Source organism: Tiliqua scincoides, chromosome 3 (assembly GCF_035046505.1).
Source record: "Tiliqua scincoides isolate rTilSci1 chromosome 3, rTilSci1.hap2, whole genome shotgun sequence".
NCBI lineage: Eukaryota > Metazoa > Chordata > Lepidosauria > Squamata > Scincidae > Tiliqua > Tiliqua scincoides.
In genome coordinates this window covers 65,372,444-65,388,674 of record NC_089823.1, presented here as the reverse complement: position 1 = coordinate 65,388,674, position 16,231 = coordinate 65,372,444, and the positions used below count along the sequence as shown (strand labels likewise).

Sequence of the window (16,231 nt, the reverse complement as noted above, 5' to 3'; positions counted from 1 at the left end):
TAGGATAATAAAGGGACATATATTTATGGACACTAAATTATGCTTTGAAGCATGAAGATTTTATAGCCTTTAAAAATGGTATTCTCAGCAGTATAACTGCAGATGTTATTTTTAGTCATGCAATAATAGTCATGCAATACCCTCAAAAAGAAAAAGAAAGACACCAGATATAAATGTGGAAGGTGTTCTTGGCTAACACTCCAGATGAAACTGGTTTCACTTCTCAGCCTCCATCAAGCAATTCCTTTGAACACCATTCCCAAACCTTGCATACACCAAACTTCCAGTTGTTCCTGTTCACCTTCCCTGAACAGGGACAGATTTAGAAGTAGGCTGCTCAGGCCACTGACTGCTTGGGACGCCAAGCTTGGGGTGGGGAGTCACAGGGCCTAATCCTATCCACCTTTCCAGCACTGGTGCAGCCACAATGCAGCCCTGAGGTAAGGGAACACATGCCCCATTGGAACAGCTGCACCAGCACTGGGAAATTTTATAGGATAGGAAATTTGATAGGATTGGGTCCTCAGGCATTTCACTTATTCTTAAAATTAAAATGCTTCTACAATATTATAGAAGCAAATTTGTTTTAATTAGCTGATATGTGGCATGAATATTGGTTTGCAGATCCATGCATGAAAATTCATTGTCTTATATGAAAGGTATAAATCATGCATGCAGATTATGCACCTAAATTGGGAAAGGGGCTACCATATATAGACAATTTTAAAAACAATATTCCAAAGTTTAATAAATGAAGGTGGTGTCAGAATGTGCCTTGCCTGAAGTGCCATTTAGTCTAGTCCCCAAGAAGTTCTATACATCTCTGTAATTATATATAAGCATATCCTTGCTTACTGATTAACCAAATACATTTTGCCTATAGGTCCTCTACCTGTGCATTATCAGGATATTTTGGAAAGTAGTAGCAATTTTCAGCTCATAGTGTGAGCAGACATTTTATTCAGACTTCCTAAAACATCCTCATCATGGGCTTTTAAGGACCATAGCTTGATAGGGAAATGTACAGTACAATTCTTCAGCTAATGCCCAGCTCCTATTCATAGCTACTAATGTTGGTTAAAATAAAAAAAAGAAGGAAAAAAGGGAGAGCAGGAGAAAAGAAAAAACAACAACACAGAGAGCTTACAGCCTGTTGTTTTGATTTTTATGTGGCAAAATAATGTTTTTCAAAATTCTAAAGCGATGTGTATGCACCTGTAAGATAAGGGTGCAAAGTGAAAAACAAAAAACCCTGAGAGACTAACTGCCAAATCCACGAGCTCCGCAGTGCTGATCTCCAGTGCACTGCCCTGGCAACGGCCGTTGTAAAAGTGCCATAAAGCATATCGTGGAGGTTGAGTGGAGCCAGTTGTTGGCTCAGAAGCCAGTACAGGCGGTGATGGCCTTTCACACCAGTCAGAGAGGCACTGGGTGTGGATTGCAGTAAGTTTCTCATTGAGTGGCAGGGAGGCATTCTGGGGTAGGGAGAAGGCATGGGGAGGGCAGAAGGGGGCAAAATGGGGAGGTTGGCACAGGGGTGGGAGGTGGGTGGATTAGGAGGAGCGGGGACAGTGGCAGAGGCTCATGCCAGATCTTAACCCGCCTCCTGGAGTCTGTCTGACAACACAGGGCTCCACGTTCCTGCACCAGCAGTTTTGCTCAGGGAGAGCACCTCTCTCCTCAGAGAGACCTCCAGCAGCCTTGTTGCCTGAGGACCCAATCCTATCCAACTTTCCAGCAACAGTGCAGCCACAATGCAGCCCCGAGATAAAGGAACAAATGTTCCCATAACTTGAGGAAGCCTCCTGTGACTGCCCCCCCCCCCCACAGGATACAGTATATACCCCATTGGCACAGCTGCACCGGCACTGGAAAATTGGATAGGATTGGGCCCTGAGTTGGATAAAGCGGTGGCTGTTTTTGTGGTTAGAAGTGAGCTGTCAATCAGTTCCTATATATAGGAAACAGGTTTAGCAGTAACAGAAAATGCATTATATAACATTCGTATAGTATTCTATCAGTAGTATTGTTTGGGGCTTGAGTTCAAAATTCATCATGGGCATGAAGAAAAGATCCCATTCAGAAACTTGTGAAAATAATAAAAGAATTATAAAGTACTGCACCCTTAGACGTGCCCCTTTGATATAATAGTGGAAGTTATTTCAGTGCATACTCTCAGAAATATAGGACTGTGATAACTACTGTGAAGAGGACACACAATTTATTGAAAAGCAGCTTTCAAAATGAAAATGAATTGCTTTTAAGAAGGAGTGGGAAGGCAGTATCAGGTAAAGCTTGGCAGCTTGTGTAGCCCTGCTAAACACATGCTGATATGATAGGAAAAACTTGAGAAACCTACATATCCCAGCCCCAAACCAGGAAGAGCTGCAAAAACTGCCAAAGTAAATAATTCATTTTGAAATTAGAGATCCAGAAGAAAGAAATATACTGTGCACAGTGTCAATATACAAAATGTGTGACAGTTAAACAAGACTGTGAGGAGCAGAGAGATTATTACAGATGACAGCTGAGAATGTGTCAGCAGCAGCACAGTTTATTCAGACCTGCTGGTGTAGGACTTTTTTTAGCAAAAAGTCTAGTATCTAAGACACCAAGTCATACTGCACTTCTACTTGATATGTTACCAAAGCAAGATCACAGTGGAAGGTTTGGGCACCTTATTTTAAGACAAATGTAGACAATTAAACATCCAATCCTATCCAAGTTTCCAGCGCTGATACAGTTGTGCCAATGGGGTGTGCACTGTATCCTGCAAAGGGGGGGGGAGAGTCATGGAGGTCTCCTCAAGGTAAATGAACATTTGTTTCCCTTGCTCATGGCTGCATTGCAGCTACATCAGTGCTGGAAGGATAGATAGGATTGGGCCGTAAGAAAAATTCAGAAGAAAGCCCCTGAAGGTTCTCTCTCATGCCTTCAGACTCTCTTGCAGTTTCAAACATCCTCTTACAGCAGGGTTAATGCTCATAGCTTTTCCATCAACCCTCATGGGCTAGTAGTTGCATTATGGTAATTAAATGTAGCCTGGCAGTGCACTTGGAGACCTGCATTTGAAAAGACCTCCAAGCACTGTCTGCATCACATGGAAACAGGCCAGTTTGCCCCAAGCAAACAATATGCCCAAACTTGAGAAAGGATTTTTGATAATGTCAAATGAAAATGTTGTAGGAATGGAGTATTCCTTGATAGAAGGTTAATTCAGTGCAGTGGCAATGGGCAAAACTTATCACTTGCAAGCAATAGGGACACTTGACCAAGACTCCCTTCACTCTCCGGCTTCTGCAGCCTTGAGGAGCTCCTGGATCTCTCTCTGATCATCACCTTTGCTTGCCCTGTACAATAAACCACAAAACACCACGCAATCATCATAGAGAACTATGGCTTTCTTTTTACCTAACAATCACTATAAAACGTAGACACAAATACCCTCTAGAATCTAGGTGACTTGAGTGCTCAGGTATATTGTTACAATGATGGCTGTACTGTATCAGGGACGTGCAATGTGGGGGTGGCAGGTAAGACAGAACTGCCCCATTGTAGTCTGTGGAAAAGCAACACAGCAACCCCATCTGCTTACACGGGGGTGTCCAAAGTTTTTGGCAGGAGGGCCACATCATCTCTCTGACACTGTGTCAGGGGCTGGGGAAGAAAATAATTAATTTACATTTAAAATTTAAATAAATTTACATAAGTTTACATAAAATAATATATTAAAGATGAACTTATATGAATGAATGATGGTCTTGTAATAGCTCAAGGCCTATAAAAGGCCTTGCACAAAGCAAGGCCAGCCTTTCCTTTGCTGCTGCTGCTGCATCACAGATGTGAAACAGCAAGCAGTGGAGGGAGCCCTCATCCCACAGCTCATGCAAGAGGTCAAACAGTCGCCCTCCCACTGAGAGCAGTTGCATCAGGCCAGTGTGGGCTCCAGCAAGTCTCCGGAGGGCCAGAGGCTCATTGGAGACTGGGGGCTCCCTGAGGGCCGCATTGGGTGTCCTCGAGGGCCACAAGTGGCCCCAGGGCTGGGCCTTGGGCACCCCTGCGCTTACACCTGAGGAGGCTCTCCTTATACCCAAGAAAGCAGGTGTAAGGAGAGCCTCCTCGGGTGTAAGGACAGCCTCCTCAGGTGTAAGCAGGTAGGGTGGCTGCGGTGCTTTTTCATGGACTACAATATACTGTATTTGTATATTACCCAGTTTGGTGCAAAAATGCTTATGCTGTTTATTCTCTGATCACTGCTTTCAGCTGGAGGAACTACTGTAACTACTTAGGGGGAATTAGGAAGCAAAGGCTTGCTGGTGCTCAGGTTCTCATAGTTGTGTGCTGCTTGGCAGTGTGGGAAGCCAAAATATAGAAAGGTTTATTTCCAGTTTTTATTGCTTGTGCATTATCAGTTAAATCAATTCTTGAGATGCTCAAAAAATGTGCATTCCTTTGGTTTGGAATACTTTACTTCAAGATGCAAAGGCTTATTCCAACTCAACTTTAACCACCATACTTGTAAGTTAGCAAAAGTTCTGTCTTACACTACATTTACACTTTGACCGTAAGCCTGATGGCAGGATTCTTTTTTAAAACTCTAAATCAGGGGTCTCCAAATTTTTTAGCCAGAGGGCCACATCAAATATGTGGCACAGTGTCAAGGGCTGGGGAAAAAAAAGTTTTAAATATAAAATTTAAATAAACACATCAGGATTTCTCCAAGCACCAAAACGCACCACAGAAATAAAGCACACATTCAAACGGACCCACCTCCCCGGTCCTCAGATCACACTCTGGACACGACCGGAGCGCAGCTCCAGTTGTGTTCAGTTGAGTGGGCCAGAGGCTCTCAGTGGACCAGAGGCTGGCTGTGGGTCCAATAGAGGCTCACTGTGGGCCGTATCTGGCCCCCGGGCCAGGGTTTGGAGACCCCTGCTCTAAATCATTATACAGCTACTGATTTTAGATGTCCTCTATAAATAATGAATATCATTAATAAATATTATTACAGTTACTTCCCCTCATTCTTTCTTTGATTTTCTTTCTGCATTGTTAAAATTTTAAAGGTAAGCCCTTTGGGGCAGGGACCTGTGGCAGGAGGGTTGCTTACCTTACTCTGTTGTGCACCATGTACACTTATGATACTGTAACAGTAACAATAATAGAAAAGCCTCTACACACAGTAACTACTGTATATTTAACAAGGCAATCTACATATTGCCTAGTTTACTACAGAGCTGTTCCAAATTTCCCTAAGTAGCCCCTCTATTAGCCCCTCAACCCTTATAAAACTATTCCTGGTCCCTCTTATTAGCACATGATGTTTTACTGTCTCTTGAAAACCATAACGTTTTCATAATCACTGGCAATCTAGCATTTCACTGGATTATGGTGTCACTATTTGTACTATCCAGTCCAAGACAACATTTTGCTTCCATTATTCCTGCAGACGCATACATGTGAACATGTTTTGTCAAAATGCCTTATCCAGACAACCTCATCGAAACTAATCATCTGAGCTGAATCAATTGATTAGAGCTAGTAGAGTGACAGCTCCTGGGAAAATGACATCAGCGATATGTTCGGAGGTGATGTTTCTGTGAGAATTCATCCACTGGGAAAATTCCAAACCCACCCCTTGGACATGAACCTGGCCCTATTTGGCTGAACAGTACTCATTTCAACTATGGAGGCAACTCAAGCAATCATCCCTGTGACAGGAGGAGGGTGCATGAGATTGTACTTGTGCAAAACCAAGAATCTCAGGGCTGGCACAGCAAGTCAGTTATGCACTGAAGATCATGTGTTCAGAAAAGATGTACCAGCAAAGTGCTTCAGAACCCGTTTGCAACTTCTACATAATGTTTGACAAAGCAAGTGCAGATCACAGGTTTAATAAACATGGGATCTGCTTGGCTGTCTCAGGCCAAAGATCCATCGAATCCATCACTCCGTTTCCACAAGTGGCCAAGCAAATGTCGTGGAAGGTTTACAGGCATAGAAAGATGAAGATAATCTTATCCTGCTGCTTGCCCCCAGCAGGGTTTGCTTTTAGGAGTAATTCTGCTGTCAGTATTACTATTGTGAATTGGGACTGCACTGCCAAGTACTAAAACTGCTTACTGTAGGACAGGTGGTAGGCAAGATGCATAACTTATTTTAATTTGCTTTTAAGAATTAAGAATCACCTTTGCACTGTCTTAGTAACATGATAAAATTAGCATTTCAATTCCCCTGCTGGTTAAACAAAGGAACACAACTGGAGTTTGGGTAATCTGGAGTCCTTGAAAGTAAAGATTGTAGGTCAACTTCAGCTTAGTTGAACTACTGCTCAGTAACAACTCACTTTGTAATTATATTAAATCCACACTTTGCATAAAAAATGTAAATATGTACCATTTCATTTACTATAAATGTATTTATATGTCATAAACCTTATTTTAACGCCATAAGCGTAAAACAAAAGTAGCAATTGCCTCTATTTGTCTTATCTAGTCCTCATGTAATACAACACTAAGTATATACTAATGAGATTAATAGACAGTTAAATAGTCCTATTTCAGAGGAATTCATGTCTTTCAACATTTGAATATGTATTCCAGATGGATGTAGCTCTTTTTAAAGCATGCCTTTCATCCAAACTAATTTTTCTAATGGCCAAAACAAGATATATTACTCTTTAGGCAGAGCTTTGGCATTAATTATTGCAAATCTGAAGAGGAGCTATCATAGAAAGCCCCCAAAGAACAGGATCCTAGTTGATCCGGCACTAGGCAGTTGTTTACTTATTTTGTTTCACTTTTCTTAAGTGACTCCAACAATGCAGCCAGCAGAACAATAAATTAAACAGTCAAGCAGATAGGATTCACTTATCTTCAAAAACAAGCAGTTTAAACTTCTGGTAGAAAGCAAAATGCTGAATCTGATCAAATAATCCTTTAACATTTAAAATGTTGTGAAAGATTTGTTCCTGCTTACCGTACTGTCCACAACTCACAAAACACTACATGAGGCCAAAGGAAGAGCAAACTCTGGGACCTGTGTATCCTGAAGTCATTGCCTCGCAGAACTTTGGCAGTAAAGCTTGCAAGCGAGTGTCCTATAAAAATGATTCAGTAAAAAGGGGGGGATGTTCTACTTTCCCTCCCTTTCACTGACAAAACTCACTTAGAGTACAGTACTAGGACATTCTAATCCAGGGTACAGTCAACTGCAGCCTGATGTTTATAGATGTAATAAAAGGACGAAGACGTATGTTTTTATAACCCCAGAGTACAGCAAAGATATACAACTAGCAGTTCCTCTCGTCTTAAAGAGACAAAGTTCCCTTTTTTCCTGCATTTACTTTTAACTGTTTACTTAATTCCTGGATCTTGCTATCTGTGAAATGGGAATATCATTTCCAATTTACTTATTCAACTACAGTGGCTACTTATTTAAAATATCCTTTAAAGTTGAAAAATGTTTTACAGTCTTTATTGGTCTCACAACCTCTGTAGGAGGAGGTGGGGTTTCCAACCTTTTTGGTTTCTATCACAGTCCCTGTGCCTTAAAGAGTGTGAAAATGCAGAAATTCAAGAGGTGAAGCTTTCCTCACAATTGCATCTAAGTGCCGGAGAAAGCTTTGTCAGCTGATTTTCCAATTCTTTTTATACAGAGGCAAAGGAACCTGCAGAAATAGGTTGTCAACCGTAACGTGGTATGTCACTATTTTTTTCATGTTGTGGTTGGGAAAATTACTGTGATTTGTCCAAAGACATATGATTGCAGACAAAGGACCTGAATCCAGATCTCCAAGATCTAACTCACTGGCTAGTTTCATACATAATGCAAAACTGCAGTTTGTGCCAACTGCAGTTAAATCTGGCACCATGGTTGAGCTTCCAGGCATACCCCAACAAACCATGGTTTAAAGCCCAATCCTACTCTGGATTGGGCTGTCGGGGGAAGAGATTTGCAACAGCGCAACAAAATGGCTGTTGTGAAATGGTTGCTGACAGAGCACGGAGCACCCTGTTGCTAGTCATTTTGGAAGCGCTGCTGCAAGAGGCAGCATTCCCCATTCATCACCAGACCCCACCATGGCTGCTGGAGCAGGTAAGGCAGCAGTGAGGAGGGGGTGAGGAGGGGCAAAACTTGGGGGAGGATGGAGGCGGGTTGGTTGTGGGAGGGGGTCGATCCAGTGGTGATGGCACATGCTGAATCCTATCGCCCCTGCCAGCAGCCTCCCTGCCCCTTTCTCTCCTTGGACTAGCTAAAGAGCTGGTGCAGGTCCAAGGAGACCCATTGTGAAGTGGGAGGATTATGGAGGGGTAAGGGGGTTTAAATCTTCTTTCTCCTCTAAAGCCTCCCAATCTGACCACCCCCGTCGGATATAGGATTGGGCTCTTAAGAGTTGTTTGTCTGCTCTTGTTTCTCATTTGCTCAGGACTGAGATTCATAAATTCACTCCTGGGATTCATAAATTCACTCCAATGTACAGTATCCTTTAAAGCAGAGCAATGACCCATTGCAAGTATGTGAATTCAGACATAATGGGAAATCTACAGTCCAAGTCTGTGACCTACAAGTCTGTGGGCACAGCACAAACCGATAGAACTTGTCCAAGGACGACAGAACCTCTCCCACACTGCAGTCCTCTGTGGGCTGCAGCATGGCCAGTGCAGCTGCTTTACATGCGGCATCATCTTTGTTCATAGTACAGGTTGCTTTCTGCAGATGAGGGATAGCCAGATGGTGGCTTAGAGCAATCGGGCCATATGCCTCTCCGCACTGATTGAGAATAGGACTAAAGCTCACTGAAGCTTTTCCTGGAGGTTTGCTTTCCAATATGATATAATATTGGATTCTGGGAGGCCCTTTTGAAACCTCCAGGATGGCTTTCAATAGTCCCCTGGAGTTTGATGCTGATCCCCGGAGATTCCAGGCCAATCCTGGAGGGTTTTGGTAACCCTAACTGGGAGTGGTTGTGAAGATGGACATGCTGCATAAAAATTGCCTTCCAGGTTGGTGAATTCCTTTCATGCCACTTTTGGAATAGTGCACTGCTGGCCATTGCACATATTTGCACGAGGAAACTGTACTGCCTAGACCAAACACACTTTGTACGAGATTTGCTGCCCCTTTCTGCTTGGAAGGAATTTCACATGGAGAGAATTCTCCCGGAGCCCTCTGCAACAGTGTGTAGCAGCTTTTGGAACGTGCTGTCACTTCAAGCACCCTTTTCCCAACAGAACTATGAGTCCTTGTCTTATCCACTCATGCAGACTTCAGGCAATCCTTACACTGGCTTGTGGTGAAAATGTTTGCAGAAGAATTAATCAACAGTTTGTGACAGTTCAAAGAGCAATCCTCCACTGATGGCAAGCAGTAATTTTCCAGCATCCTAATAATTGGCATTCTACCCATCACTATGGTTCCCAGCTATAAAACAGATAGAAGAAGTCTGCTTTAATAGCCCCAGAGAGTTCAAGCAAAGTTTATGAATAGGACGCAAAGCACGACACATAAGGACAAGTAGAAATACTACTGCATACTGACCTCTTGTGTACCTTTGACACACAGAACAGAAGTATGTCGCTAGAGAACAGAGCCTGTGGATAATACTGTGACCTCAAAGACCTTCATATCAGCTGGGACTAAAGGAAGAACACCAAAGAATGACATCTGACTTGTAGACAAAACGGTGACCCGACTTCTATTCTTGTAGAAGAATCATGTATTATTTATTTGTTCCTTTTTGGCCATGCTTATACCATTGCCTTTCCCAAGAGTTCCTAGATATAGGTGTGCGTAATTTTCAGGTGCTATTCTTTTTTATAACCCCAAAGCTTAGTGAAAAGACCATTTGTTCCCTGGATGTTCCTGGCTGAAATCGAGAAGTTTTACAGGACCGCCAGCTAATGTATTACAGCTGCAGGGTAAAACACAGCTTTTCCCTGTGGCCGTCTTTTGCATAGACACTCCTCATTTTGTGTGTGGAACTCTCAGCAAGGTCTCAAGACTGACGTCAATGGGAGCTTTTCCCAGAACGAGCACATGATATCCAACAGAGATTCATGCTGTGGATGTAGCACCTGCAGTGTGGGAACAAAGGGGATGGTTTGGCCTCGTTCTCCAAAGGTCAAATTATGTCAGCCCTCAGACTTGGCCCACAAAAAGATGTATGCTAATGCTGCAAAAGGAACCTTCACTCTTAAGAAATACAGGCCATAGCATATTCCACAGACAATCCAGTACACATGTGTACAGACATACACGCACACCTACCATGTGGAAACATTCCAATAATTTAGTACAAATATTTATACTTCAAGTGCTCCTGCAGGTGTTCCAGAGACACCCTTGCAAAGAGTCACTTGGAAAGAGGTTTTCAGTGAAGCAGTTGGTTTAAGGCAGTGTTTCTCAAACTGTGGGTTGGGACCCACCAGGTGGGTCGTGAGCCAATTTCAGGTGGGTCCCCATTCATTTCAATATTTTATTTTTAATATATTAGACTTGATGCTCCTATAGTATGTGACTGCATTTGGGTAAATGTTACAGACCTGTACTTTTAACAAGCTACTACGTATATTCTTTTAGCAATGATAGTAAATGGGACTTACTCTTGGGTAAGTGTGGGTAAGATTGCAGACAAGGATTGTTAAAAATTTTCCTGCAGGATGGTGTCACTTCCGGTCATGACATCACTTCCAGTGGGTCCTGACACATTCTCATTCTAAAAAGTGGGTCCCGGTGCTAAATGTGTGAGAACCACTGGTTAAAGGGACAGCATAGAATTGCACTGCGCAGGAATACCAGAGAAAGAAGCACAACACACAGCGAAACTATACTAATCTTGCATCTTCTTTTATTTATGCTTTCGTGATGTGCTAGTAATTTAGTATGGCTAATGTACCTTTAAAAGTTGTCTGGAAGAAGACATTTTGGCAAAAGCAGCATGTCACACAGAAGTTAAGAAAGCTATACCTGCTGGCCTACAGCCTGCATGACTGTTAAAAGCATCAGAGCCCTCTGTGCTGTTGTATCTGATCACTCCAATTACCTCCTTTATTGTTTTAGTAAGCTAAATTTTATTTATTTTTAAAATTTATATCACACCAAACATGGCTTCAACTAGCCTTCAGAGCAGTTAGCTGTGCCCGCTAGATGGCAGAGCTGCACTGGCACTGGAAAATTGGATAGGACTGGGTCCCCAGACATCCAATCAGCGAGAATTCCACTATGCAAGAATTCCCAAACCAGTAGAGGGAAGGTGTTCATTTGAACACTAGTGAATAGTGAATTTCACTCAATTTGGAAATGGTTCAGCACTTACAATCTTCCTCTAAAAATTCTTGAGAAAAACCTTGTCTGTTTTCTGTGAGTTCTCTCCTAGCTTGTGATGTCATATTACCCTCTGAGAACTGTAATTCTCCACATGAAGCATTGCGGATAACTGTTTGGGAATCCACCCCTCCCCCCCAATGCACTTCAGAACAAGAGGAGGATGAGGAATAGCAATTACATAAATAATCAAGAGAATTTGAGTCAATTGATTAATTGATACAGCAGTTACTCACCCAACAAAAGGTTGGTTGACCTGGATGGACACAGGTTTCATGCAATCAGTGAGAGTTTCATCCAAAGTAATGAGTTATGCTTGCATTAACTGATATCTGCACAAAGCAACTGGCTTTGTAATTCATATAGTTTCACAACAATCTATGAAAGTTTCAGTATAGTCAGGTGCAAACATGAAAGAGTTTTCATTTACACACTCATAAAGCAATGTTGTGCCAGAGAAGAACTTCTCAGGAAAATAATACTCAATTTGAGAAACTGTCAACTATGATAAGGAGGACAGATTTCTCCACTAATCAATTGATGACAAACTTTGGTAACTTCACTGATCCTAATGTAAAGCAAAAGAGAATCTTTTCAATAGACAAGAACATGCTGATCCAGCTGTGAAAGATCAGTTGACTAGACATTGCAGGCAAGCACAATAGAACCCTCCATTCCACACCACTAGATTCTTCATTTTCACTATGGCCTACGGCTGATTCACTTGATAGGATTGACATTCAAAGCCTCCCTCAAAAAAGCAATCAGGACGGTGGCCAGTGAAAGTGTTTTGGCATAGCTGTGATAAAATTCAAGTCTTATGAGCCAATTCAGGGAGATGCAAGCAAAACCTTATCCGTATGGAGACAATTATCAGAAAATCACTCCCACTTAATCCAAATGTCTTGACACAATTTGACAATTTAGTCTTGATGTCAGCTTGCAAAACTGGCACAGGAGTGACAGGGTTTATCTTTCATTCTTAAACAAACTCCATGGGATTTCTCTCATCTACACAATAAATTGGCTAATCTATCAGGGTATCCCCAGGTTCTCATATAAGCCCATTACCAGGACACCTGTATAAATATCTACTGATTTCTAGACATATAATTGTTGCTGGAGATCAGTTATTCTCTCTGTTTTCTGTTAACCAGAAAACCTGTTCTCTGTTTGAAATTTTGTCATGAAGAAATAAGACTTGGAAAAAGACGCCTTTGATACTTTTCCATTTGTTTCCCCTTGTTTGGAGAAGGAAGCAACTAAGCAGCAAAGGTGTCTGCCTATACATTTCCATGCAAGCGAAAGATGTGTGAGGTGAGCAAAACTGTTGCTTTGCAGATTCGTGCTGGAATTGTTTGACCAGGATTCTTGGTTTAGACAGTGAAGAATCACAGTTGAAATAAACTCTGGTCTCCAAATCAGGTGGTGCCTTAGTTCTGGTTTACTCACTCCAAATAAACCATGGTTAGTAAAAAAAAATCCCACTTCAGTCAATCGAACCAACCATAGTTGCATAAAATAAATCATGGTTCTGCATGATGCCTGAACTGACTCAATACATCATAATGGTCCTGACCACATTTGAACTTTGGTGCGGTTCCTTACCAATATGTGGCCTCTATTTCAAGTCTGGGGGTGGGGAAAGTTTCACAACAAAGGTCAAAGGCCTCGTCTTGGATGCTTTCAAGAGTATTTTTGAAAGACTTTCTATGGTGACATGTTTATGTCTACACATAACAGCCAAACACTCTTAACAGTCCATTACATTCTAGCACAGCCAGGAAACAGAACCCAGGACAGGACGCACAAGCAAAGAGGTGTAAGCTTGATTCTCAGTGGCTTGGGAGTCACTGGGATTCACAACTGAAGCAGAGGCAGAAGCCCCTACTCCCCAGCTCTGATGACTTCCCTTACTTTCTCTCATACAAATGAATAAATTCATTCCTTTGGAATGAAGTATTTACAGACACCACTGGGGTTCAGCTCAAGATCTGGTCACCACCCCTGAGAGAACTCACAGTGGAATGAGCTCAACTTACACCCTTGCAAGATGCAATATAACTACAGATAAATAAAAATTTCAATGCTCCTGAAGGATAATCGTTTGCTCTGAAACACAGGAGTGTGTGCATGTGACTACACCCTGGCCCACTCTCCCTAAATGGTGTTTAATGTTTAATAATGTTTAAAAAAACAATAACTGTCTAATAAAAAATGTTAATAAAAACAAAAAATGTTTAATAAAAACAATAACTTACTACCTTGTCTGCACACAATAAATGGAAATGTAGCCTTGTGCCACTCTTTTTCTCTTAAACCTCCCCTCCCCCAGTTTTAAATTATGGTTAGATGTGATGGAAAGGGAGAAGCAAAGAACAAATAAATGGGGGAAATAGATGAATAACTGCATAAATAACTACGTAAATAAAAGTAAGCCATCCCATAAAATGGTCAGGCATTAACATGGAGTATAGTCTTCTATACTTCATTAATAATATTAATATTAATTGTTATTAATAATAATATGACGACAACAATATAATATGAAATACTGTACTTCTGTGCTGGAGTGAACTCCATTTGAATTTTGGCATTTCTACAGAAAGCACTGGATTTGTTTAGTTGCCTATGAAATGACAACTCTGTCCATAAAATGCTGAATCTTGTTGATTTCCCCCTTTCCATCTGTTCTTCTTTTTCTTTGCTTGCTCCATGCCTGCCAGATTTCTTGATTTTACTAAGAGGTCTCTTTCTCAGCCAAACCCTCAGAATCTTAAAAACAATAGCATTCTACTTACTTTCAGCCCAATCCTGAGTCACCCAATGCGTGGGGCTGCAGTGGCACCAAAAACGGCTGCTGCACACCCGAGGCAGCTGTCATCGCCTCCTTTGGAGAAGGGGACTTTTGTCCTCTTCTCCTGGGTAAAGCGAATAGCCCCACAATGGGGCTGCTTGATTCTATGACAACCCAGAGGTCGGCATAGAATGAAGAGCTTCCGTGTAGGGCGGACGGCCCGACATGGAGGCTCAGGATCCAGTGGAGCAAAGCTCTACCGGTCCCGCCTCCCTTCTGCCCTCTCCCCGCCCTCCCTCCGCCTCCCCCCAGAACGCATCCTCCCCGGCTCCCCCCATGCCACCAGTACCTCTCTGCTGCCCAGTAGTCCGTGCAGCCACAGAGTAGCAGAGCTCCGGTGCTCTACCAGCCAGTGCTGGGCTATTACCAGTGCTCCACTGGTGCTAGGGCCTGCAAATGTGCCTTACAGCATGTTTGCGACAGTGTGCGCCGGTGGTAAGCCGGCGCACGCTCTTTAGGATTGGGCCCTTACTTACTTAATTTCTACCATGCTTTATATCCATAACCAGAAGTACAGTTTCAGACCCTGTCGGGAGCCTCAGAGAGGCTTCCGCCAGGCATTTGCCCCATCAAGTGAATGGCAGGTCCACCACTGAGTTTATAACAGTCTTAAGACACAGGAAGACACAGTCTTAAGTGCAGGAAGAGTTACACAGATCTCATTGGATTAACATTTCTGTTATTCTGCTGTTGATTTTATGAGCCAGTTAGAAGTACCTAAGGGCTGATTCATGCTTTCCATATGGAACTCAGGTACAAGTAATACCCAATTTTAAATGTCAAATACATGTGCAGGACTACGAATTGAGAATGGCACATATGTATTTAAATGGCTGGCTTTCTGTGTAATATAAACACACACATTTGGCCTTATGGGAAAGGACTGAGTCACTAGTTCTGCCTTCATTGTATGGCACTGATGCAACCATATTCTGCCACTTAATGAAGAGTATTTATGTACTTAAATTTAGACATTAAGGCTGCAATCCTAACCTCACTTTCCTGGGAGTAAGCCCCATTGAACACAATGGGGCTTACTTCTGAGTAGACCTGGTTAGGATTGTGCCCTAGGGCTCCAGTTTAGTGAAAGTGAGTTGTGTTGGAGTCCCACTGAAACCTTAGTTTCGGCCATTAATTTCAATGGGAACTAAATTTAAATTATTTTGAATCAGGGAACATGTGAGACCGTAAGATGCATTTTATATGTGAGATCAGTGCAGTGTTGCTTTTTTTGTGGATTATAACAAGCTGCTGTAAAGTTTCAAGGTCCAGATAATTAAGGCCCCCTGCAGCTGCTATGAGCTAAAAGGAATGTGTGTGTGTGTGTGTGCGTGTGTGTGTGTGTGTGTGTGTGAGAGAGAGAGAGAGAGAGAGAGAGAGTTATGGGTGGAGGAAGTAGTCTGGGTTGATATCACACTGGGATGGTATGGTTAAAACTCTTCTTCTCTGCTATAATCCCAATCCACAAGAGTCTAATCTGCCTACTATTTAACATTAAAAAAAAAAGAGCAAGCATGTGACTGAAGCCATGTGTCGTTTGAAACTCATCTCCCTAAAACCAACAGGTCTTCAATACACAAAATGTCTTATGTTCTTTTGATTGAAAGGCACCTAATTGTTTCTGAACTTGATCCCATATAGGTGAAATATTATTCAGACAGCCATATAAAAACAGATTGACAAACTTTGAGAAATTGCTACAGTAAATTCTGGCTCAAATGAAATTTACCTGTTTGTTGCCCAGTAGCCACAGGTATTACTTTGTATGGAGTACTGCAAGAGACAAAAGAAGGACAAATACAGCATATATTTTCAAATGATGCCACTACCATGAAACACAGAAGGAAGGCCTGGTTGTTGAACGTGTTATGCGCAATATTTAGCCAAAGAAAAGAACATCTGTCTTCCTGACTGCATCCCCTTCCAAATGGACACTTTGAGGATCTTGGCTATGTTCTAACCACGCTGACAAAATATACAGTCCTGCAGCCATTCATTAAGCGCTGCGACTCACTCTGTGTCTGAAACCCCAAGGATTAGACTGGGAAG

The 16,231-nt window shown here is 42.2% G+C and overlaps 1 protein-coding gene across 6 annotated transcripts in view; it reads right to left on the bottom strand.

The window, feature by feature from the left end:
* Window positions 1–16,231, bottom strand: part of PDE9A (phosphodiesterase 9A) — a 92,074-nt gene that overhangs the window by 50,834 nt on the left and 25,009 nt on the right. For 5 of the 6 annotated variants that reach the window (XM_066620557.1, XM_066620555.1, XM_066620558.1 and 2 more), the window contains exon 5: window positions 15,912–15,955. In XM_066620557.1, the coding sequence (XP_066476654.1) occupies window positions 15,912–15,955 (44 nt within the window). Of the gene's footprint in view, window positions 1–6,978; window positions 7,209–15,911; window positions 15,956–16,231 lie in introns of those variants that run through there. The other variant, XM_066620560.1, reaches the window with a different exon arrangement.